Source organism: Capsicum annuum, chromosome 3, assembly GCF_002878395.1.
Source record: "Capsicum annuum cultivar UCD-10X-F1 chromosome 3, UCD10Xv1.1, whole genome shotgun sequence".
In the NCBI taxonomy this organism is placed as follows: Eukaryota; Viridiplantae; Streptophyta; class Magnoliopsida; order Solanales; family Solanaceae; genus Capsicum; species Capsicum annuum.
In genome coordinates, this window is record NC_061113.1 from 232,703,926 (window position 1) to 232,728,771 (window position 24,846).

Consider the following 24,846-nt stretch of genomic DNA (forward strand, 5'->3'; position numbering starts at 1 on the left):
ATCCGTTGGTTGCACTGGTGAAGTTTTGTCATTCAGATCAACGGTCCATGCTGTTGTCTGGGTGTCGTCCTTTAAAGTCGGGAAGCAAGGATGACTTTTTAATTTTTTCAGGAAAATAGTATTTACGTGAGGAGTTGGATCTATGTGTATGGATTTTCTGGGTTTTTGGGTTAGCAGGTGTTCCATCATTTGGCTTAAAGAAAAGGGAGCTGCAACAAGTTGCTTACATAATAGGGAGGTTTCCCTTTTTGTATGATGATGAACTAGAGATATGCAAACTTCCAGTTAAATCCATAAGATAACACGAGAAAATTGAGTCTAAGGTGACAAATAAGTGTTGAAATTAATATTGGTGACAAGTTTGATCAATTTAAGTCAAACTTTTTGTTAATTAGTAATTAGGGTAAATTGGGATTAAAATGTATTTTTTAAAACTTTATAAACTTTTTAAAAATATAAAATAGGAACAATAAAAAAAACATGGGTCATTTGTCAATTTTCAGAATTAGGTTCAAAATTCTTTCTCTCTCTAACACAGAGAGAGAAGACGATACATCTCAGCGTTCTCCATCTCTCTCAATTCTCTTCTCTCAAACACCTCCGTCGCCATTTTCGTGCTCTTGTGTTGTCGTAACCATCTCCATTACTATCTTCGAACTTAAATCTCTAGGTAAAATTATTTTCTTTACTCTCAATATGATGAGTTTCATTCATTTATAAGAATGTGTTGATTTAAAAAAAATGGGTTTAGATTTTTGAGATTTGTGGTGTCCTCTTTTTGATTTTTTTCTTTTTGAAATGGTTAATCAAGACTAAATTGAAAATTTAATAAAGATCCCTCTTTTGAATTTGTTTAAAATCTTTAATTTTCCACACCAATTAACTTGAAAATAACCTAAATTCTTAGATTTGTTGAATAACTTATTCAATTGACAGAAAGATGGAATCTTTAGCTGTAACATTTTTATAAAAGTGTAATGTTTGCCTAAATTTTGAGTTGGGTGAGTTCAAGAATCAATTCAATTAACAAAAAAACTTATTCTTTAACTATAATTTTGCTAGTTGAAATGTAATAGCGTCTAAATTTTGAGTTGGAAATTGAAGAACTTGTTTAACTAGTAGAAAGATTGGATTTTTAAGTCTAGTATAAAGTGGATTTCCCAATTAACAGTATCTATTAGTATCATTCTTATCATTTACTGCAAATTTATTGTAATTATTCATGTTAACTATTTTTTTATTGTTGTTGGTTACAATAGTGAATGATTTCTATTTTATTTCATGTGGTGTAGATTCAATGGCTCCATGGAAAAGAAGATCAACAATTGTTGTTATTCCTAAAAATACAAGAAGGCGAATTAGTAAACAGAGACAAATAAAAAAAGAAAAAAAAGAAAGCACAAGATTGGAGCAGTTTATAGGAGAAGATGGAAGTACAAGGTTGGAGAAGTCTATAGAAGAAGAAGGAAGCACAAGGTTGGAGAAGTCTACGGAAGAAAAATACGAAGAAACAAGTGGAGCAGATGCTTCTTCCACTAATATAGATGCCTCAAATGATAAATTCAAAAGTAATGAAAATGCACAAGGTGAAAATAGAGGATTCGAGGATGAACAGAGAACGAAATACCGGCACGATACACCTATCTTGGAGGAGGATACATCTCATGCTGTCGAGTCCTTTCCGGCCAGTCCTTCACCCGATACCTCACTTATCAAGCCTATTAGGTATTTGGATTACAGCTTTGAGACACTGATTGAAAGGTATCCAAGTTTGATGGGCTCTGTTAATGTTAAGTCTGGGTTGGGTAAGTCTTTTTTGAGTTTAGAAAGATTTTAGAAGATAAAAAATTGACGAAGTTCTTTAAATCTTCAATTTTCAGGAAGTACTTAAACCTACCTAACAATATCAATATAAGATTTCAAATGATTTTAGTTTATCAACTTCTTCAACGTAAAATTATAAGTCATAGAAAAGAGAAAGTTTGGATAAAATATTGTGGCATGCCGATTTGTTTTGGCATGAGAGAGTTTGCGATCATCACTGGATTGAATTGTTATTTATCAATTGTGTATGACGAAGAAAAAAATGTAAACTAAGACATTGAGAAGGAGACAATAAATTATTGATATAGTAGGAAAGAGTTGCAAAGAGAAGGAGTTGATTGAATACATCAAATCTAAGGATGTTCGTAAAAGTGTAAAGAAGTCATTGTGCTTGCTCTATTTTGTGCACAATTTTCTTTGTGCAAAAAATTTGAACACGAAACTTCCATCTGAATGGATTTTGCAATCAGCTTATAGAGATGCATTTTCTGCCTATCCATGGGGACGTGTAAGTTATGATCTTACAATTGAGTACCTATTGAAGGCGGTCAATCCAAATGTGAAGACCTCCAATCTTTATGACTTTTCATGGGCTTTCATGATAAATTTTATTTTAATCCATATTTTTTAAAATTATTTTTGAGTCCATTCATTACTCTAAGCTATCTCTCTTAATATCTTTATTTTATGTCGTGTTGGGCATTTGAGGCTATTCCTCCTCTTCGAAAAAAATTCAAGATTTTTTCAGAAGAAATGTCTTCACCGAAAATTCTTAGATGAATTTCAGTGACTAATAATAAATCTGTTGAGATTAATGAGTTATTTGATTCCCCCAAAGACTCGGTAAACATCATCTTATATTTTTATTTTTGTGTTGCTGTCATTCTTTTTTTTGTCTAATTTTTTCAATATACGCTTTGATTTTACCCAGTGTTGTTACTGCCACCTTTAAATATATGCTATTCTTGACAAAAATGTCAGCTTTATGAAATGTTGTTTCACTGACTCTTCTTTATTTTCTTTGTACTTTTGGGTATGCATATGTATAGAAAAATCAATGTTGATATCAACCTGTTAAACTATTCATCAAGAAAAAAATTATTCAGTATTGCAAACAAGTCTGTTGAATATGGCATAGCCCTTAGCATTATGGAAATGAGAACTGTAGTAGAATTGACATGGGTGGTCCTTAATAAAAGTATAAAGTTGACATAAAAGTTTATTCCTTTTAGAAAAATGTTAAAGTTTGTTCTCAATGAGTTTATTTATAAAGAAAGACCAAGACTACATATAATATTAGGGTTCATCTTTCTCAAAGTCAAGTGATGGAAGACTAGCTAATATAGTTTTCATTGTGAAAAAATAATGGAGTCATATACAAATAATTATGTTACCTGATATTTTAAGAATATCAACTTGTTATCCTTTGTCTGAAAATTATTACCTGAGGGAAATTAAAACATAGTCTTACTATTCTTCTCAAAGTTTAAGAAAATTGGAAGGAATACTTATTTACATATATGGTACTACTATTACATATATGGGGAATCTTAAACATAGTTTGACAGATATGTTTCCTTTGATAATTTTTTGAAATATTCATGTGGGATTATATGCTTTGTGTTATCATATCTTAATATTATAATTTTTTATATGTAGATAGTGCATCCCTGGATAAGTCCTACACCAAGTGAGATGGAGATGAATTTCCTCACTAGGCTTGTACCTTTGCAATTAACTAAAGATGACAAGATTGAAAAGCTTGAGAGAGATTTGAATGGTGTTGGGACAATCAAAAGAGATTGTACAGTTGTTGAGGGGGATTTGGACCCCTCAAGAGCAGTTTATGTAGGTGGTACTGTTGTTGGTGAAAGTTCTTCTCCAAATATTGATAGAGGTAAAAGTGGTGTTGGTGTCGGAGGAGGAGGAGGATCTTATCTATTTGTTACTAGTGGACTTGGTGATTTTAGTGGTGATTTTAGAGTAGGAAGATCTCCGATTATTGAGAATGTTTCGCGTCCTCGAGAAACCCCATCCACCATTGAGGTGCTTTCTTGTAAACTTTGTCATGAAAAGATAGACTTGTTAACTGCTAGGGTAGATGTTTTAGAGAAAGCTATCACCACTATGATGTCTAAAAAGGGTATTTGTCCATCATAAAAAATCTTGGACCCGTATACTCCTGAAGGTGTTAAAGGCAAAAAAAATAAATTTCAAAGGCATTGTTAAGTGTCAAGAGAAAAGAAAAGAGACAGGTTGAGCCTATCATTGAGGAGGAAATTTTAGACAACTATCATTAGACGACTACTCCCAATTTTAAGTTTTTTGTAAAGACGACCTGAACTTTTTAATTATGTTTTGTTGTAGTGGTGAATGAATACTCATATCTGAATTGGTATTTGTAATGTGTTGGGAGCTGAAATTCATAGATGTTTTATTAGTATAAATTTTGTTTGTTTGCAATTAGCTATTACATTTGATGTTGAATTTTCACCGTAAGTACGTTAGTTGCTAAATTTTTCACAGCAAATATGTTAGTTGCTGAATTTTTCACAGCAAGTACATAAGTTGTTGAATATTGCATAGCAATTGCTGCATTTTACTACAACAAGTATGTTTGTTGCCGACAGTTTTATAACAATTGCTACATTATTCTACAGCAAGGGTTAGTTGCTGAAAATTTAATAACAATTGCTTAAATTTGCTACAACAAGTATGTTAGTTGCTGAACGATTTATAGCAGTTGCTGAATGCTGAACGATTTATAGCAGTTGCTGAATTATGCTACAAGGAGTATGTTAGCGGCTAGAAATTTCATAACAATTGCTGAAACATGACACTAAAAGTACGTTAGTTGTTGAATATTTCACAATAATTTCTTAAATGTGCTACAACAAGTACGTTAGTTGCTGAATGTTTCACAGCAATTGTTGCATTATAACAACCAAAACTGAGTTAACTGACCGTGAAGTGATTGAATCAATCCTATTTAATGATAAATAGTGTGATATTTGTCTAATTTAAGTGTGTAATTTAGATTTTATAGTTATCAAAAGTAATGAGATAGTAATTTGAGATATTCTTGACGTTCAATTAAATGATTGCAAATGTAATCAGCAAAAACTGAGTTAAATGATCGCTAGTTGATTGCATCAATCATATTTATTGATGATTTAATATTAAATGGAGTGAAATTAATGTAATTGTAGAGTGCAATTTAGATTTTATAGTTGTCAAATGCAATGAGATAGTAATTTGAGATACACTAGACGATCAATTAAACGATTGGAAATGTAATCAATAAAAACTGAGTTAAATGACCGCTAGTTGATTGCATCAATCATATTTAATATAAATAGAGTGAAATTAGTCTAAGCTAAGAGCGTAATTTACAAATTTGATTGTGATCTTAATTGAATTTGCTACCGTAAGTTAGTTAGTTGTTAGAAATTTCATAACAATTGCTGAAACATGGTACAACAAGTACGTTAGTTATTGAATGTTCCACAACAATTGCTTAAATGTGCTACAACAAGTAGTTTAATTAGTTGCTGAACATTGCACAACAATTGCTTCATTATGCTACAACAAGTACGTTAGTTGTTGAACATTTCACAACAATTGTTGCATTATGCTACAACAAGTACGTTAGTTGCTGAAACATGGTACAACAAGTACGTTAGTTATTGAATGTTCCACAACTATTGCTTAAATGTGCTACAACAAGTAGTTTAATTAGTTGCTGAACATTGCACAACAATTGCTTCATTATGCTACAACAAGTACGTTAGTTGTTGAACATTTCACAACAATTGTTGCATTATGCTACAACAAGTACGTTAGTTGCTGAACAGTGGACAACAACTGCTGCATTATGCTACAACAAGTATGTAATTAAATGACCATTTTAATAATAAATGGAGTGATATTAGTGTAATTTAAGATTTTAATTTAGATTTTATAGTTATCAAATGCAATGAGATAGTAATTTGAGATACACTAGATGATCAATTAAACAATTGCAAATGTAATCAACAAAAATTGAGTTAAAAATTTATCGCTAGTTGATTGCACCAATCATATTTAATGATAAATGGAGTGATATTAGTGTAATTTAAGAGTGTAATTTAGATTTTATAGTTATCAAATGCAATGATATAGTATTTCGAGATACACTAGATGATCAATTAAATGATTGTAAATGTAATAAATTAAAACTGAATTAAATGAATGCTAACTGATTGGATCAATTATATTTAATGGTAAATGGTGTGATAACACTAGAGACTTTACAATCTCGTGAGATACACTCTATGAATTTCATAACAATTATTGAAACATGATACAACAAGTACGTTAGTTGCTAAATGTTAAACCACAATTGCTTAAATGTGCTACAACAAGTACGTTAGTTTCTGAACATTGCACAACAATTGATGCATTATGCTACAACAAGTTAGTTGTTGAACGTTCCACAACAGTTGTTGAAACATACTACAACAAGTTGTTGAACGTTTCAAAGCAATTGTTGAATTATGTTACAGCAAGTATATTGGTTGCTGAACATTTCATAACAATTATTGTAATCTACTGAATCCCCTAGACAGTATAACATATAATTTTTTGAATACTGAATAACAAGAACAACAATAAGATCAAACTTGTTCATAAATAATAACAATAGCAATAGATGCATTCACAAATAACAAAAATAATAAGATTAAATGTGCTTCTATGAAGCATTTCGCTCGGAGCATGTAGTCTTTTTATGTCCAATTCTTTTGCATATGGAACATTTATTTTTTTTGGTTGAAAATAATTCTCCGACTCCTTTTCACCTTTTATATGACCTTCTTCCAACCTTGTCTGGCTCAACAAATGGAGGAGATATTTTCTCTCTAAAATCTCAATTGGAACTTGTCAAGAATCTTCAGATGGAACAGGTTTAATTTCCTCCATATATGCCATAATGTATGCATCTACCGTATAATACAAAGAGGAGTACTCATAAATTCGCCTCCCATGGTCTTCACCATATTGACGCTGGAGCACTGTCATAGCATGTGGATAAGGTATTTTATCAACATCAAAGACTCTATAACTGCAAGATTTTCTTTGCAAATCAACTGTTGCAACAGCTTCATGACCGGTGACAATATACCTATAGTTGGCAATTTGATGGACTAATAGCTTGTTTCCCAACTCAGTATTTTCTGCAATGATTGTATTCATCGAAGGAACAAATTTGGTTTCTGTATTAAGGAATATCATACGCCTCTCATGAAATATCTCAGTAAATCTCTTGTTTATCACATCAAATAAAACAGTGATGAAAAATTCTCTTTCGTCCAAAAACACTACATTAATCGACTCAACAATATTTTTCGTCATAATATTATACCTGTAAATGTAATTCTCATATTTTATTATTATAACTGTATGTTTCAAGCAGTTGCTATATTTATTTCAACAGTTCTGCATTTATTTTGAAAACAAATAAGGCAGTTACTGAAATAAGTGTAGCAAATACTAAAGGAATGTAATAACGTGGGAAATATACTACTAAACTTATCAATATATTAATCAGCACGTGCAGTTATTTATAGAAATTGCTATTTTTTTATCAGTAGTACTTAATTCAAAAGTTGCTGAAATATATGCAATAATTGGTGTACAAAAACTGCAGCAGCTGCTGTAAAAAAACTGCAGCAGTTGTACTAACTATCAACAATAATAATCTGGTAAACCATATCTATTTCTAGAAAAGAATGCCCTGCTCCATCGGTGAAATTCAACACGTTCAAGATGTGTGGCGGCTCCTAAAACCATATCTCTTATTTGATTGAAGTGATCATTAAACACATCTACATTATATACTTTTGCAGCCTTAAAAAAGTGGTGGACAACACTTTCATTATGAAAATCTTTTTGAATATTCTCTCTAAGGTGCCTCATGCAACAACCATAATGAGCTGAAAGGAACACAACTGAAACCATCTTTTCAATACTTGAATGTTTTCCAGAAATTATGCACAATTCAGGGGTATCAAGTACAAAGCTGCTCATTTGTTCAAGAAAATATTTGCAGGAAGCGTCATATTCAGAGTCTACTACACAAAATGCCCCTGAAAAAAATATGATTCTCTGCATCTTGTGCAACAGCAGACAACAACACACCACCATACCTACTCTTAAAAAATGTTCCATCAACAGCTATGACTTTTCTCATTTGCGCAAAACCAAGAATCCAAGCTCCATATGCCACAAAAAAGTACTTGAACCTACCATTTTCAACAACGCCACCGTCGTCTTACTTCTCGAATTTGATGTGCTAAGCATATGGTTGTATGCATCAATCACTCTGTATTCATACTTATGTGTCCCTCTAACTAGAGACTTTGCGATCTCGCTACCCATACAAAGCTTTCAATAACTTACCTTGCAGCCCAATTCAATGCGGATAAAGTTATTTAAATCTTTTGTGGATGGACCTTTACCCTCAGAATGCCTATTATGGAAGAATGCTCTAATAACTTTTGTTGTGGCATGTGGATTATGACTTGTAAGATATTCCGAACCATATGTGTGCAACTTTTTATACTTTCTAATATAAAACCTATCAAAACTTTTTAGCTTCACAGCTCTCAACCATCACTTGCACTCGGGATGTACACATTTGTAGCAATACACAAAATGGGAGTTAATCACCTTCTTGATTCTAAAATCTTTCTTCACCCAAGTCATTTTCAGCGCAATATCTAATTCTTGTTTATTCTTAAATAAAATACCATTGTAAAATCCCGTTCCATTATCTCGAGCATGACTAGATTGAGTTAATTGTGTAGTACTGTCAACTTCGATTGGAGAAATCTGTTAGCCTGCAGTCTCTTTATCTAAAATATTCATATCCATCCAACCATATTCATTATCTAACATTTGTTGGTCTTGAGATAAATTATGATTCTTCTCCCGCCAATTTGTCAATCATGTATACCCTCAAAATGGGTCTGGATTTATCTTTCAAATAAGTACTCAAACTACGTTGATTTTTTATTCTAAAAGGAGCAATCTTTTGTTTTTCATCACAACTGTGCATATAAGTGATGTCAATATCTTTCAAATCACAATTTAGTTCACAATAAGTAATGATTTTATTTGTAAAATCATCATATGCGATATCTCGATGTACAATCATCGCTATCGTCTCGGTCATTTCTTTATTTTTTCAACGCCAATTGTAAAGATTGTTTGACTCAACCCATTTGTCGTGACAAACAATTCCTAATGTTATTTTGTCCATGACTAATGATTTTGAAGGTACCTAAAGATATTATGATTTAGAACAAAATAAATTGATCACGATAGAAAAAAAAAATTGTATCAAAATATCACAATTGTTGTAATTTATTCAGCAACTGCTTCATTAGTTGCAACAACAGATACAAAAATTGCTATACATTATTCAGCAACTACAACGTTCTGTTTCATCAATTGCCGAATATATTGTAGTAACTACTGCAACAAATTCAGCAACTGCTAAAAATTTATGCAGTAGTTGCTATGATTAATGAAGCATTTGTCGAATAAATATTCAACAATTGTTGTATATTTTTTAGTAGTTGTTGCAGTTGATGAAGCATTTGCCAGATAAATAATTACGCAACAACTGCTACATATTTTTCAGTAGTTGTTGCATCTATTTCAGCACCTACTGCAGCAGTTGCTGAAACATATGTTGTAATGGCAAGATCAACAATATAAAGTTCCAACTCAAAATGATCAAAAATCACCTCTCAAGTAATTTTCAATGCTGCACAAATAAAATTTAGTCCAAAATTGAGAACTTTTTTCCTCTCAAGAAGAAGAAGAAGAAGAAGAAGGAAAAGAAAGAAGAAAAGAAAAACGCGAAAAAGGAGAAGTTGTTGAGATAGAAAGCAGGAAAAGATGAGATCCCTTTTATAAATTAGGATTTTAGATAAAATTTGGATTAAAGTGTATGAAATAAAACTTAACGATTTTAGTTAAAATTTGGGTTAAAGTGTAAGAAATAAAACTTGGGGACTTATTAAAAACAAAATCAATTATTATTAAATCCTAATTATAAATTTATCACCTACACTTAATAGTTATAACTTGAGTCACTTTTTTTAAATTTAAACACTTTTTTATCGCCTATAATTAAATAGCCCAGATAACACTTCAGGTCATCGTTTTAAAATAACATTTTTCTCCGTTTAAAAAGAATGTTTTTTTTTCCATTTTTTTAGTAACTTTTTAATACATATTTTTAGTTTAAGATCATAAATTTAAATATTTCTTTAGTTTTTAATAAATTTCCAAATATCCTTTAGGGAGTCAGATTTTAATAAAGTTTGTATTGAAATTTCAAAATGTGTTTGACCGAAATTTTTAAAATATATGTTACTTTTATTTTTTTTAAAAAAAAAAACATAAATACATCATATATATTAATACATTCTAAAAACTACCAAAAATACTCTTACACTTGAAAATAAATTTATAATGAACTAAATAATTATCATAAAATTATATAAAAGTTGAAGTGTTAAAATTTAAAAAGAAATTAATAACAATATTGTAGTCCAAAAACAATTTTTTTTTTTATAAATTTTAAAAGTTACAAAAACTAAACAAATTTTATGGATATATTTACTTTAAAAAAAAAAAATTGATTTTAAAATGTACTACCTAACCGATCCTTAAATGGAGTAAGTAGTAGTAGACCGAAACAACACGCGTTAGTAGGAGAGACGGTTATACACTTCTACTTCCCTCTTACCCACGAGAGGCAGACTACCCTACTTCTACTATTGGAAGAGGATTCCTTTCTCCTATGTTACTTTGAGAAAGGAATGCCAATTCTTTAATCAACTATCCCTATCCCTATCCCTATCCCTATCCCTATCCCCATCCCCATATAATATAATATATATATATACTTTCTATTACTTCTGCAGCTTATATTAGTTTCTACGTAAACTGAAATTAATTAAATAAAACATTTCTTCAACGATAAAGCAATCCAAACGCCATTATAATCATCATGATGATGTCAATTTTCAGTCCTTTTGATGCGCTCTCTGCTGAGATATTTGGACAAAAGGTGAACCACTCTTGGGTACCGCCAACTTCTGACAAGAAGCAACAAGAAGGTGTGGGCCCTATTATATCTGAACGCAAGATGGCTGCCGCTTCTTCGCCGTCTATTTCATCTACTGGTGGACTGAACAAGGCAGGAGAGGTGACGGTGCCGTCGCGTCCACAGCAGCAAAGATTTGCGCCGGAATTGGATGGCGTTAACTGTTTTGAATCTATTTTTCCCTATTGATTTTACATTAAATAATTCCAAGATTGAAATTCTTTATTTGTGTCTAATCATGATTATGATTGTGATTATGTACTGATCTGCCGTAATTTCAGGAGATTGATATACAACAATATTTGGATTCTATTTTTTCAAAAAAATTTTCTTACACTTCAATTCGTGATTTCTCTTTTGTTTCCCGTTTTTTTTATACATCTTTTCAGCGATCCATATATTAAATACAATGAACAAGTTCGACCGAGTGACAGATGATTTTAGCAGCAAATTTTGTAGGATGAAATATATTGAGGAAAGGCTATTTTAAATATTTCAGAATAAAGTTTTATTATTAGAAATGGACTATAATTGTGCCAGATTTCTTGCAACTTCATTGTGTAGAACTCTATTGTTAGGTAAGGAATGCATTAACTACTATCTTAAGTGAGAAAATTATGCAGTATTTGACAAGAACACGTGGGGTTTTTCTTATAGAGTTTAGTTGGGTATTGTGTCACTGTCACCTACATGGAACGAGTTGGAACTATGGATCTGTTTGGCCATGGATCCCAAGTAGTTTTTGGGGAAAACTTGTCAAATAGTATTTGACAATACAATTTATCATTATTCAATAGATGTAATAGATGTTTTGATAAATAATTTAAATTTTTAAATATCTGACAAAATTAGTGTTTGGATCAAATTTTATTTTTTTGTAGTTTTCAAAAGTGAAATATGTTTTCAAATATTATGATCAAACATATGATAAAATTTTATCCAAATATATGACCTGTGTCGCACTTTTTGAAATACAATTTTCGCCATGTACTCTGCTTTAAATTCAAGAGATTGACATACGATTTTTGAGGAAAATCAACATTGACTTGAGCCAAAATGCTGTGGATAAGAATTTAACTAGAAATTAGAAGAAACATGTGGTGAGGACAAAATGTCCAACTTGGAGAGACCAAGTTAAAGATAGAGCCCTTGCATTTATTGCGCTTGTTTTAGGGTTGCCCCAAGATCGGGTAACAAGCCTAATATTCAATCCTACAATTTATGAAAAACTCCAACACCCGCAAGGTGAGGATTGGATATCTAATGCGTGCACAATTAAGCATGAGGTCCAACATTGTGTTAGCTAAAAATTGAGAATTTAATACGAGGATTCAATATGTGTAAATTAAGATCTGAAATAAATCTTGCTTTTGTACGTATCATTATAACGATAAATAGACTTGAAATTAACTCATCTCTAAAAACTAGCTCACAATTTCATCTCATGCAGAGCTGGTTTGTGGCCTTTTATTTTAGCACTACCGTTTACAGAGGATGGCCAACTAGTAGTTGGAGTTTAAAGCATTTTTAGGTAACACAATTTTTGGGTTAATTAATTGGAACAACTTGGATGAAATACTAGAGTATGTCAATTAAATTGTCAGGGTCGAGGAAGATCCCAACTTGAACTTGAATCATTACGTGTATTTGCCAATAAACAGGCAAAATTAAAGTATCTAAGGCCCCTTAATTTGCGGTAAGTACATAATTGCTAGCTATTTGAAGTTTGGTTGACTGCATGGTCCATAATTGATAATTCCATATACAAATTGTGTTAGAACAATAATGATAATTGTACAAGAAATTTAAAATAAAACTTGTTTGGCTTAGAGGCACGATAATGCACTTCTTGAAGATAGTTGGAGTCTCTCCCACGAGTAAATGGAAGAACTAGTGACAACTCTATCTTCGGGATTCAACTAAGCACAAAACAAGTAGTATTCAAGAATGTTGCTCTTCTATTCTTGAATTGGTGATTTCACCATTTGATTGATGTCTCTCAAGTGTTTTTCAAGGGGAAACTAGTTTTGAGTAGGGTTGTCACGCCCCAAAATCCCATCGGGCCGGACTGGCACCCGAAGCCGAGAAGGCTCGGGAGAACCCGTTCAAATACCTGTACTTTCACTTACATGTCACAAAAAATTTGAACAACACTTCGTTTCATATAGAAGGGTCTAATTACCTGTATCAACACAACACGCACAAATATATATATATATATATATATATATATATATATATATAATACTTGGCCGTCGGGGCCACCACATATACAAATATAACATCACTATATAAATTTCCATGACTTTACCCTTCCTTATGTCTACAAAGCCTCTAGGATATACATGACATAACTAGGGTCGGGACAAACCCCCGCCCACACATGACTTCTGTACAATAACAAAACATAAAGGATTGACTCGGAAAGCTCCGAAGCAAACTGGAGCTCACCAACAATAGTTGTATGACCTGGCTCTTATCTATGCGGTGAATGAGCTGAAGCACCTGTGCCTGTAGCAGGAAATGCAGGTCCCCCGTGAGGGACGTCAGTACGAAATATGTACTGAGTATGTAAAGCTGTAAATAATCATATGTGATATGGGGGATCAAGAAAATTAGACGCAAGTGAATAAATCATAATAGAAGTGAACCACACTTCATAAACACTTTTAGGATCATGTACATTATTATTAATCTGAATTGAGTTCTTGAATTCAAACACATTTGTGGAACGGTATACATTCGTTCATTTTATTCTTTACAATTATCATTCGTCATTACCTCCTCCTCCCGAACCTCCAACCACCTAACAATAATCAACACTGTACCGTACTGTGACCATTAGGCTGCCTCCAGTACATATCAACTGCAATCATATCAAATATCGGGATCGGCTCATGCTAGGCTTAAGCCCCTGAGCTACCACCCACACGTATATCAAGTAACACACATAAGAGATCTTTCCAATAACTTAGTTCAAAAGCTTTTGAGATTATTACATTAGTGTTCATGCCAATATAGTACCGTTGGAATAATGATACATCAATAGGAACCAAGTAATAGACTTTCTATACAATAACGATGTAATAAAAACTCATTGGTACATCAACAATGTGTTTCGGAATCATCAATATCACAACAATGAAATAGGAGCCTTTTGGTATATCAATGAAACATTTTGACACTTTATAGAATGGAAACAATTTCGTTGGTAATGTAGAACAATACATGTTTTTGGACAACCTCGGAATCTTACTTGATGAAACATTGGTGTTTTCATGCCAAAGAACATCGTTAGAGTATGCTTTACATACCTCGTTATAGATTCGGATACCAATTCAACACAACTTCCCGCCTTTACAAATCACTTATCTACAATGAAATGTTTGTCATCTAGTATTAGCAACCCAACACCACAATTCTCTTTCATAATTTCATACAACCAATATTTGCAAAGCATTCCAAAAACCAACTTGAACAATCGGTTTATGTGTATATATATAATCATCATTTCAATACCACATCATCTCACCAAATCCCTTCATAATTCAACATAATCCAACTATGCACAAGAATAATCCAACATCATTTCCAATCATCTTTCAACAACAATCAAATAACATACTTCTTATGCTCACGTGCATATATATATATATACATATCCATATAAATAACACCAACATAATTTACATCCTTACCATAAAATGGCCCTTTTGATTTCGAAGTCCTGTTGGCACAAATAAGGGGTGCTTCTCGAAGCCCTCGAGACGGTGAACACAACTACGGAATCAATTTGGATTTTCTACGGTTGAATCACAAGATAATTGGAGTTGAACTTAGGCTAGGGTTTCTTATTCTTCAATAATTTGGATGATAAATGATGGATATGAGGATAAGTATATGTATATAATGACCAATTTTCATCCATGAGGTGATGGAAAATGACCATATTTCCCTTAAAATTTAACTAAATCCGAATCTGTCCATGGTGGACTGTTTTGATAGGCTAAAATAAATCGACCATAACTCTTTGCTCCGATATCATATTTGGATGAAATTGGTATCGTTGGAAAGATAATTCAAAGGGCTTTCATTTAATATAAAGTAGGCCACCCAGTTCGTCCTGTACAAGGAGTTATGATCGTTTGAAGTTGACCCTAAAAATCTATTTTGAGAGGCTGAAGTAAAACGAGTATAACTCATTACTCAGATGTCGGATTTGGATGAAACCAATTGCATTGGAAAGAAGACTCAAAGATATTTCTTTTCATAGGTGGCAGCTCTCCCAGTTCATTATATTAAGGGAGTTATGATCGTTCAAAGTTGACCCAAAAAATGGCTGGCCTCAGTAGTTTCCTGCACATTTACTATTCCTAATATCCCGGCCACCGTTTTATAGTTTCGAACGTGCTCGATTATATCCGAAACCTATCCGTTTTTGAAAATCTTTATATCGTTGGAAAGCTTATTCAATAACCTTCATATGGTACCATCGACGGGCAAATTCCGGTATAAATAAAGTCGATTCCTATACACATATAATCAAACTATACACTTGAAACCATCTCAAAATAATCAATACTCATACTTAAACTCATATATACCTAACTTATGATCAATACATATACTCCAACACGTATAACCATGGCTAATGCACATAATTAAGTACGGGGTGTTACAAGGGTAAAATTTTTATGCAAGTTAAAAGTATTAATTAAGCAATAGTTAATAGGTTCATGAACAAAAATTGTCTTTCTTTCAAGTTTCAAAAACCTAAAACGTAAATGAATTTACAATTGTTAATGCATTTGTAACTCAAGATGCATTTGTTTCAATTGTAATTTCATATTCATTTTCTTTGTAACTCAAAATACATTTATTTCAATATTAATTGAAACATAGAAAACTTTTAATCGATGTACTTATTTCAAAAAATTGATTGAAACATAAATTTCAGTAATAACAAATTGAACAGCTTCACACTTCCAACTCATTGACCAGGTGATCAGCAATCTTTTGATTTTGTTATCAAAGAAAGTCCAGCAATACAGACTGGGTCTTTGCCTCTTTGGGTCCCCCAATTTGATCAGTTTTTGGTTTTGTGCTATGTATATGCCAAACCAGTACCAGTGAGAGGGACAAATGGTTGGACAATAGCAGGTGGCTTGCTGCACAATGGCAATGAAAATACACGCATAGGCGTATGCTTAAACCACGGGAAACAAAACACGTTTCACCGTTACACAACTTTCTTTCCTTTTGTAAATATGAGCCCGATGCACTATTTGGGGTTCACGCAAAATTTGCAGAAGAGTTGCATTCCTAAAAAGTGTGACGTAGATACCATATTTTGATGTATTATTTTATTATTCTGATTATAAAAAGAAAATGTATGCTTGTTTCATTTTATGTGACAAATTTTATTTTTAATTTATCACAAAAATAATATCTACATTATTTGGAAGTTATAAAATTTTAGCAGCATTTTCTTCCCCTTACTAGCATAAAATTTGTTGAAACACACCTGATTTACAAATTTATTTACTTTAATAAAAAGAAAAAAATATGTAAAATTCTCACTCCACGCGTTTAAACAATTGCTCCAATACGGAGTAATCTACTACACAATATTTTTTATTGTATAAAAAAAGAAATGAACTTCCCAAATTATGTATCTGATTTTTGCCTATGTATCTTAACGAATAATATAAGTATTTTGTGTCCATACTTACTAGTGATATTATTCAAAATAAATAAATGTGTACACAATAATAAATATAATGAGGATCATGCAAAATAATGTTTCATCATTGTTCGATGTTACAATGAGAACTTACACTGGTTCAATTTTTGCCTGTCACCCTTCAACAATTTTTCATTAAACCTTTTCTATACTTTATTAATTAATTTTTAAAATATACGGTTTGTGATACATATCTAAAGTATGTTTCTTGTTTTTTTGATGAATTACCAATTAAGCAAAAATTCAGATAGTTAAATAATTAAATTATTAAGAGGCTATTTGATAGGGGAATAAGGAATAATTAATTTTGAAATTAATTTTAAGATAAATTTATTTCATGATTGATTGTAATAAAATTTATGAACATTTTAAAATTAATTATTTTGAGATTGTAATGTTATTTTATTTTTGATAACTAATTTTGAAATTAGTAATGAGCGAAGGAAGTTAGGGAAGGTAAATAAGGGAAACTTCCTTGCCACTCTTTCCACTTACTCCAATTTTTACTTGGGAAAACGGTTTCCAAATTATAACCTCTTTCCCCCCACTATAAATATACCTTCTTCTTTTCTTCCTAGTCAAGCTTTAACATTGCTTTAACTCCTTACAATAAACCAATCGACAAAGCAATCCTCTCTCTCTCTTTTTCCCAAAAAGAAGAATAAAGAAAAGCAACAAAGATGATGATGATGTCAATTTTCAGTTCGTTTGATGTTCTCTCCGCTGAGATTTTCGGCCAAAAGCTCACCCGCTCTTGGCCACCGGCCACTTCCGACAACAAACAACAACCAGGTATGGGCCCTACTGTATCAGATCGCAAGACCGCTGCGGTTTCTCTGCCGTCTACTTCTTCTACTGGTGGACTGAACAAGGTCGGAGAGGCGGCCGCGCCGTCAACTTCAAAATCGGCGTCGCGTTCACAGCAGCAAAGGAGGCCCAGGTTTGCGCCGGAATTGGACGGCGTTCACTGTTTCGAAACAATTATTCCTTATTGATTTTATATGAAGTGCAAAAAGATTGAAATTCTTTATTATTGTTTGATTGTAATTAGCAAACGGCCATGTAACAGTAAATCACGGAGGTTGATACAATTTAGTAGTATTAAGTCTGATAATTAACTTGTTTGAACAACTTCGATTCAGATTTTTCTCTCTTTTACTGTTATCTGTTTTCCAGATCAATTATAGTTAAGAACCGCTTCAACGGCTCATGAATGCAGAACTAATTTTAGGAATATAAAACTTTAAAAAAATGTTTGGGAAGTGAAAAAAAATAAAATTTATAACTGGAAAAAAAAAAAAAAGAACAGAGAGAAATAGGAGATTGAATAAGAGAGGAAATTAAGGGAGAAAATAAATGAGAGAAATTATGAATTCTATTTAATTGAAATAGAGGCTATTAGTTATAATTAATTAAAATTTTGATTAAATGTGTCATGTAGTTATCTCATGGAGTTTATGTGGAGAACTCCAACACCTGCAAGGTGAGGATTGGATATATGTGAAGCGTAGACAATTAAACATGAGGTCCAAACACATGTAAATTAAAATTTGAGAAGTTAAATATGAGGATTCAAACATATGTAAATTAAGATCTGGAATAGATCTTACTCTTGTATCATGATGATGATAAATAGACCTAAAGCTAATTCGATTCTAAAAATTAGCTCAAAAATATTAAGATCGTCAACGACCATGGCTGTATCTCTATGCGCTGATGATTTCATCTTATGCAGACTGCAGAGCTGGTTGATGGCCTTTTATTTTAGCACTTCACAGAGGATGGCCAACTCTGCTTGGAGTTTATGGTTTTTAGATAAACACATTTTCTGGATTAATTGTAGGGTGTCATACAAAGATCACAATCAACTCAAAATCATTTTTCAAAGAACAATCACTAATTGGGTAACAACTTGGATGAAATACTGGGGTGTGTCAGTTAAATTCCAACAAACAGGACAAATCAAAGTATCTAAACCCCCTTAATTTGCCGAAGTCTAATTGCTAGCTGTTTGAATTTTGTTTGACTACTGATCCATAATTCTATATACAAATTGTTAAGAATAAACAGCGTTCACACTTCATCACTCATTGACCAGGTCAGCAATCCTCTGATTTTGTTATCAAATTAAAGTAAGTCCACCAATATGGATCGAGTGTTTGGATCCCAGCCCCATTAGACTATTTTTGGGCATGTACATCCCAAACCTATATAAGTGAGGGTCAAATTGATGGACGATAGCAGGTGGCTTGCCGGAAAGTGGAGTAATAGATTGAAAAGAGGCGTGTAGAAATCTAAAATTTGTGGACTCTTCAATAAAAATTTAAATTCTGTTAGATTTTTAGAAGGCTACTTTACCTAAATCTCGCCTGTTTAAAGGTAACATGTTCCTGAAACAGGCATCTTGAATATCCCATAAACTGATGGGTATTTGTAAAAAGATCGGGATCTCCAATATACCACAAAAAATTATGGGATATTCATAAAAAGATAATTCCATATTCGAGAATAAGCTACTAACGGCCGTCGAATTACGAAGAAAATCAAGAGAAAAGAATCAAGGAAGGAACAGATTTGTAACCACAATTATTTATCAATATAAAATTCTTGTTTCTTCCTATTTTTATTTGTGGTTGAAGTTTATTTTCCATGAATTAAATTACGTTGGAAAAAAATTGGCACGCCCAGTGGGACCAAATCTGTCCTTCATCTCTTTTCTCATAAATCAAATATGCAAATCTGTAGCCGCAGGATAGTAAAGATGGAAGCGATACTTCAAGACTCGTCTTTGAGTTTCATCTAGTCTACACTCCGACAAGCCTTGAAGCAGGGGGCATTTGTAGACATTGAAATTTTGTAGACTCTACAAAAAGAGTTCAATTTTGGTTAAAGTTCCTGGGGCTACTTTACCATAAATCTAGTTTGATGACTACTCAACCTAAACCCTAAATTACGCCTATATAAAGGGGGCAAATATCCCTTTAAAGAGGCATCTTCAGTATCCTATAAATTCACGGAATATTCTCAAAGAGATCAAAGATCTGAAAAGTTCGAATAAATTCATGGGATATTCATAAAGATCAAAACTCTCTCTTCTTGATAATCAAATACATCAAGAAGATAAAACCTCCTTTCATGGAGATCAAATCCAAATGTTCCTACGTTCGAGAAATACGCCACTAACGGTCCTCGAATTATGGAGAAATTCATATCCAAATCTTCATACATTCGAGAAATATACTACAGACGGCCCTCAAATTACGGAGAAAATCAAGAGAGAAGAATCAAGGGAGGAACAGATTTGTACCCCCATCGTTTATCAATAAAACTGTTGTTTTTTCATATTTTTATTTGTGGTTGAAGTTTATTTTTCATGAATTAAATTATGTTGGAAACAAATTGGCACGCCCAGTGGAACCAAATCTGCCCTTCATCTCTTCTCTTATAAATCAGATTTGCAAATTGTAGCCACCGCATAAAGATGGAAGTTCTATTGATACTTCAAGACTCGTCATCAAATCTACACTTCGACAATCCTTGAAGTAGGGGCATTTGTAGGCATCTAAATTTTGTGGACTCTTCAATAAAAATCTAAATTTTGTTAGAGTTTTAGAAGGCTACTTTACCCTAAATCTCGCCTATTTAAAGGTAACATATTCCCTGAAACATGCATCTTGAATATCCCATAAACTGATGGGTATTCGTAAAAAGATCGGGATCTCCAATATTCCACAAAAAATCATGAGATATTCATAAAAAGATCATCTTATTGTAATGACCCTTACGGTCATTTTTCTGTATTTTCATATAATTTTAATACTATCTAATATTTTGCGGATTATTTAATTTAATTTGGCATTTGATAGAAATATAATTTAATACTCTTCTAAAATATTTTCGATATTTATTAAATTCTTTAAGTGATGATATATTTATATCATTTTACAATAGACTTTTATGATTTATTAATATTTTAAATAGAGATAGTAATTTTAGAAATGTAAAAATTTATTATTATATAATTGAGGTTTTGTTAGAAATAATTTTTTACTAATTATAATATATTCAAAATATTATAATTATTTTACCATGAATTTATACAATATTCGATTATTTACACAATATAAAGAAATTATTAGTTGTGTCAATACAATCATACCGTGGAAGTGAAGGCAGTGGCACTTGTGCCTTTAAATTTCTTTACGTGGCCAGCATTTAAGATGTGTGTGGCATAATTATTTAAGTAAGTTACATATATTGGCCACTTTAAGTCAATAAAAGAAGAGAAGCTAAAGGAAGCTTTTCAAACATCCTCGGCCACTTAAGTTTTTTTCTGGAATCATTTACCAATTGCCATTTTCAAGTGTACTATTCTGTCGTCTATAATTCTTCTCTTTTTGTCCAAAATTTTAGTTTTCAGTTGTAGTAGTAAAGTATCTGTATCCATCTACTCAAGCTCGGATTTTACCAGCATTATTTGGAGGTTTCGCGGAAAAATATTCTAGCTTTGGTGTTCAGGTAGGTTAGGTTTATCCTATCTTTAGATAAACTTATTTACTGAAAAATGTTAACTATTATGTTAACTTTAGATAAATCCTTGTAGATGCGTATTTTTGGTATATATAAATTGTCTTATTTATTCGGATTAGGACCCCGTTTTAGTAAATTTTGGAAATTTTTTTTTTTAATATAATATAACATCTATCACTTTGGAATGTAAAAATTAAATTGCAAAACTTGAATATAACCCTTTTTAATTAATATTGACGGATGATTATTTAGACATTGACATTGTTATGATATAGTATGAATTTTAATATTTTCGGTGGGTATGATTACTATGACTTTTGGTTCGAGTCCGGTAAATGATTATTGTGGTTACTATGAGTTCCGGTTTGAGTTCGGCATTTGATTATTATGGCCACTATGAGTTTCGGTTCAAGTCCGGTATTTGATTATTATGACCACTATGAGTTCCGGTTCGAGTCCGACACCTGATTATGATTGTGGTTCCTCTGAGTTCCTGTTCGAGTCCGGCATCTGATTATGAGTTTTATATATGTGGCCTATCGTTATTACCCACTATGTCCGATTCGAATCCGGCATGTGTCCTCTCGTTACTACCCAATGGTGAGTTCGGTGCACATCTGGATAACTATCATGATTTATGGGGATCAGCAGAGTTATAAATTATTTATGTTAATTTTTATTACGTGTGTCATCCCACCGACTTATGGGGGTACTGTTGGGTTAATTGTCTTCTTCAGTGTGCCTAGCAGGCTTATGAGAGTCCAGTTAGGTTATGTTGCGTGCCTAGCGGGCTTATGGTGGCCCAATTAGGTTATGTTTGATTTATCTGTTATTGTTGTATTATTATTTTTCCGTATCGCATAAGTTTATTCCCTTACAGTCGTAGCATAGCTGGGTAGTTGTTTACCTTTCCATCCCTATGTACTAATGACTCAGATTACGCCCTCACATTGTAGTTATACCTTTTCTGTATTGAGCTCAGCCGACCGATGATGCCTACTGAGTACCCATGATTTTGGGTACTCATACTACACTTCTGCATCTTTTTTTGATGCAGATTCGGATATTAGCAGTCGACGCTGACTTGGTTCCTACCTTCCAGTACTGATTTAGAGCAGGGTAAGCTTGCTGTCGTCCAAGGCTTATCTTCCTCTATCTATTCCAATTAGTCTTTTGCATTCGAGACTACTTGTTATATTGTATACATTTTTTTTATTTTTATCTGGAACTCTGGGTATCTGTTAGTAGTGGCTCTAGCATCGACCTTACCAGGTCTTGGGAGAAATTTTTTTATGTATTTGGTAATTCTCCTTCCCTCGTTTTAGTATATGAGATATGGTTACTTTCTGGTTGTTACTTTTTATTTCTATTGTCATCATTATACGCGACATTTTCTGATTTCTGCCTATTAGCCGTTATCTATTATTTCGGGTTATGGTTTGGCTTGCCTACTGGGGGAATGAGGTAGGCGTCATCACGGCTTGAGAAATTGAGTCGTGACACCTATATTCGAGAATAAGCCACCAACGACCCTCGAATTACGGAGAAAATCAAGAGAGAAGAATCAAGGGAGGAACAGATTTGTAACCACAATTGTTTATCAATATAAAATTCTTATTTCTCCATATTTTTATTTGTGGTTAAAATTTATTTTCCATGAATTTACATTATGTTGCAAACAAGGCGTATGCTTAAACCAGCGGTAAGAAGACACGTTTCACCATTATAATACTCCCTTCATTCTATTTTATGTATCCCTTTTTAACCAGAGAGTTCAAGACAGAATTAATGACTTTATTAAATTTACAAATTATTCCTATTAAAATTATTTTAATATTTATTTTTAGTTGTTTTTGCTTATTAAGTAGAATCTAATAAAAATAAAATATGATGATACCATTAAATAGTTATCAAATAAGAAAATATGATTTTTTTTTAAAACGAATTAAAAAGAAAAGTATGACACATAAATTGAAACGAAGAAAGTACTATTTCGAGTTTAAAGTCAAAACAGTTAATTTCTTAATCAAAAATTTCAAAGAGACCAATTGATTTGCAAAGAAATCAAAAGTCACAAAACGCTCTTGACCGAGCGATTTGTCCCTGGTAGCACTGACAAATTGCTTGGTGTTCAGCGACTTGCAAATCACTTGGTGTCCAGCGATTTGCAAGTCACTGAATGTGCATCGATTTGCACAAAGCCACTTGGTGTCTAGCGATTTTCAAGTCACTTAATATCCAGGGATTTGATTATATTTTTTTCTTTACAAGGAGTTTCTTGTTGTGTTTGAGTTATTCTCGTTTCAACTCTACAATAGTTAGTTCTACAATTTACTTTATTCTAGCTTACTCTTGTTTCAACTTACTCAGACTTTTTGGATAAAAATGAATGAAGATACAGTAAGAGTAAATTTATATTGCGGCGGTAAAGTTTTATATGAAGTTGTTTTTGTAGTAGTCAGCGGCCTGTAGTTATGCAAATATTTTCATTATCTCTTAAATATGAGCTATTGCAATACTTGCTAAGAAGCAAAATAAGTATAAGTGATCCGAAAAATGTAGGGGTTATAACTGAATGATATCCAACGATTTTTTCTGCAAATGGAGTTATAACGTACGGTGAAACTTGCATTTGAAAATATGATTCTTTGTCTATATTTCTTCATACTATTAAATTTTTTGATAGTCACATTAACTTAACAAGTTTTGACATATATGCATTAATTGAACGTTATCATATCGTTTAAGAACCCACCAATATTTAATTCATTTTTATACAGAAAGAAGAGTAAACTGAAAGGAGAGTAAATTGTAGAGCTTTACTATAGTAGAGTTGAAATAAGAATAACGCAAAGACAACAAGACACTATTTGTGTAAAGAAAAAAATAAGAGCAAACCGCCGGATATCCAATGACTTGTAAATTGTTGGGTAGTAAGTGATTTGCAAATCGTTGGACATCCAGTGACTTGTAAATCGTTGACCCTTAATTGAAATCAAATCGCTGGACGTCAAACGATTTGTTAGTGCTGCCAGCACCGTCACGGGACAAATCGCTAAGCTAATAGCGTTTTATCCCCTTTGATTTCTTTCCAAATCAATTGTCCTTTAAAATTTTTTATCAAAACATTAGCTCTTTTGATACCGGATCCATCCTATTTTCTAGTGACGGTATATTTAAAACAACGTATTTATCTCACAAAGATAATACTAAGATTTATATAAGTACCTCACTTATTATGAAATTACATTAAATATATTGTTAAAATTTCCTTTTACTAAGATTTATATAAGTACCTCACTTATTATGAAATTACATTAAATATATTGTTAAAATTTCCTTTTATGAATATCCATTAAAAAACAGTTACTTTTAGAATAAAAGAATAATGCGATACACCAAGTATTTCGGAAAAAGAAGCCATTTTTGTTTCATTTTGTGTTACTAATTTTTATTTTTGATTTTGTCATAAAAAATAATATCTACATTAGCATTTTCTCACCCTTCATAACTTGTTGGAACTCACTTGATCTAATATTTTATTTTCTTTAATTTAAAGACATTTGTAAAATTCTGACACCACACATTT

General features: G+C 32.1%; 3 protein-coding genes across 4 annotated transcripts; all 3 read left to right on the forward strand.

The window, feature by feature from the left end:
• Positions 1 to 379: 379 nt before the first annotated feature.
• On the forward strand, positions 380 to 4,254 carry LOC107866089. Of its 2 annotated transcripts, XM_047409515.1 has the most exons (3): positions 391 to 670; positions 1,293 to 1,725; positions 3,484 to 4,254. In XM_047409515.1, exons 1-3 carry the CDS (start codon positions 481 to 483, stop codon positions 3,485 to 3,487), a joined length of 627 nt encoding a protein of 208 aa, XP_047265471.1. In that variant the 5' UTR covers positions 391 to 480; the 3' UTR covers positions 3,488 to 4,254. The 2 variants fall into 2 exon arrangements, with proteins under 2 accessions (XP_047265470.1, XP_047265471.1); XM_047409514.1 differs by lacking the exon at positions 3,484 to 4,254 and having other exon boundaries at positions 380 to 670; positions 1,293 to 1,941.
• A 6,375-nt stretch (positions 4,255 to 10,629) lies between these two features.
• Positions 10,630 to 11,302, forward strand: LOC107866088. Its single transcript, XM_016712270.2, has one exon. It carries the CDS (start codon positions 10,889 to 10,891, stop codon positions 11,171 to 11,173), a length of 285 nt encoding a protein of 94 aa, XP_016567756.2. The 5' UTR covers positions 10,630 to 10,888; the 3' UTR covers positions 11,174 to 11,302.
• A 5,990-nt stretch (positions 11,303 to 17,292) lies between these two features.
• On the forward strand, positions 17,293 to 17,868 carry LOC107866087. The gene has a single exon (XM_016712269.2). It carries the CDS (start codon positions 17,408 to 17,410, stop codon positions 17,720 to 17,722), a length of 315 nt encoding a protein of 104 aa, XP_016567755.1. The 5' UTR covers positions 17,293 to 17,407; the 3' UTR covers positions 17,723 to 17,868.
• Positions 17,869 to 24,846: the final 6,978 nt, after the last annotated feature.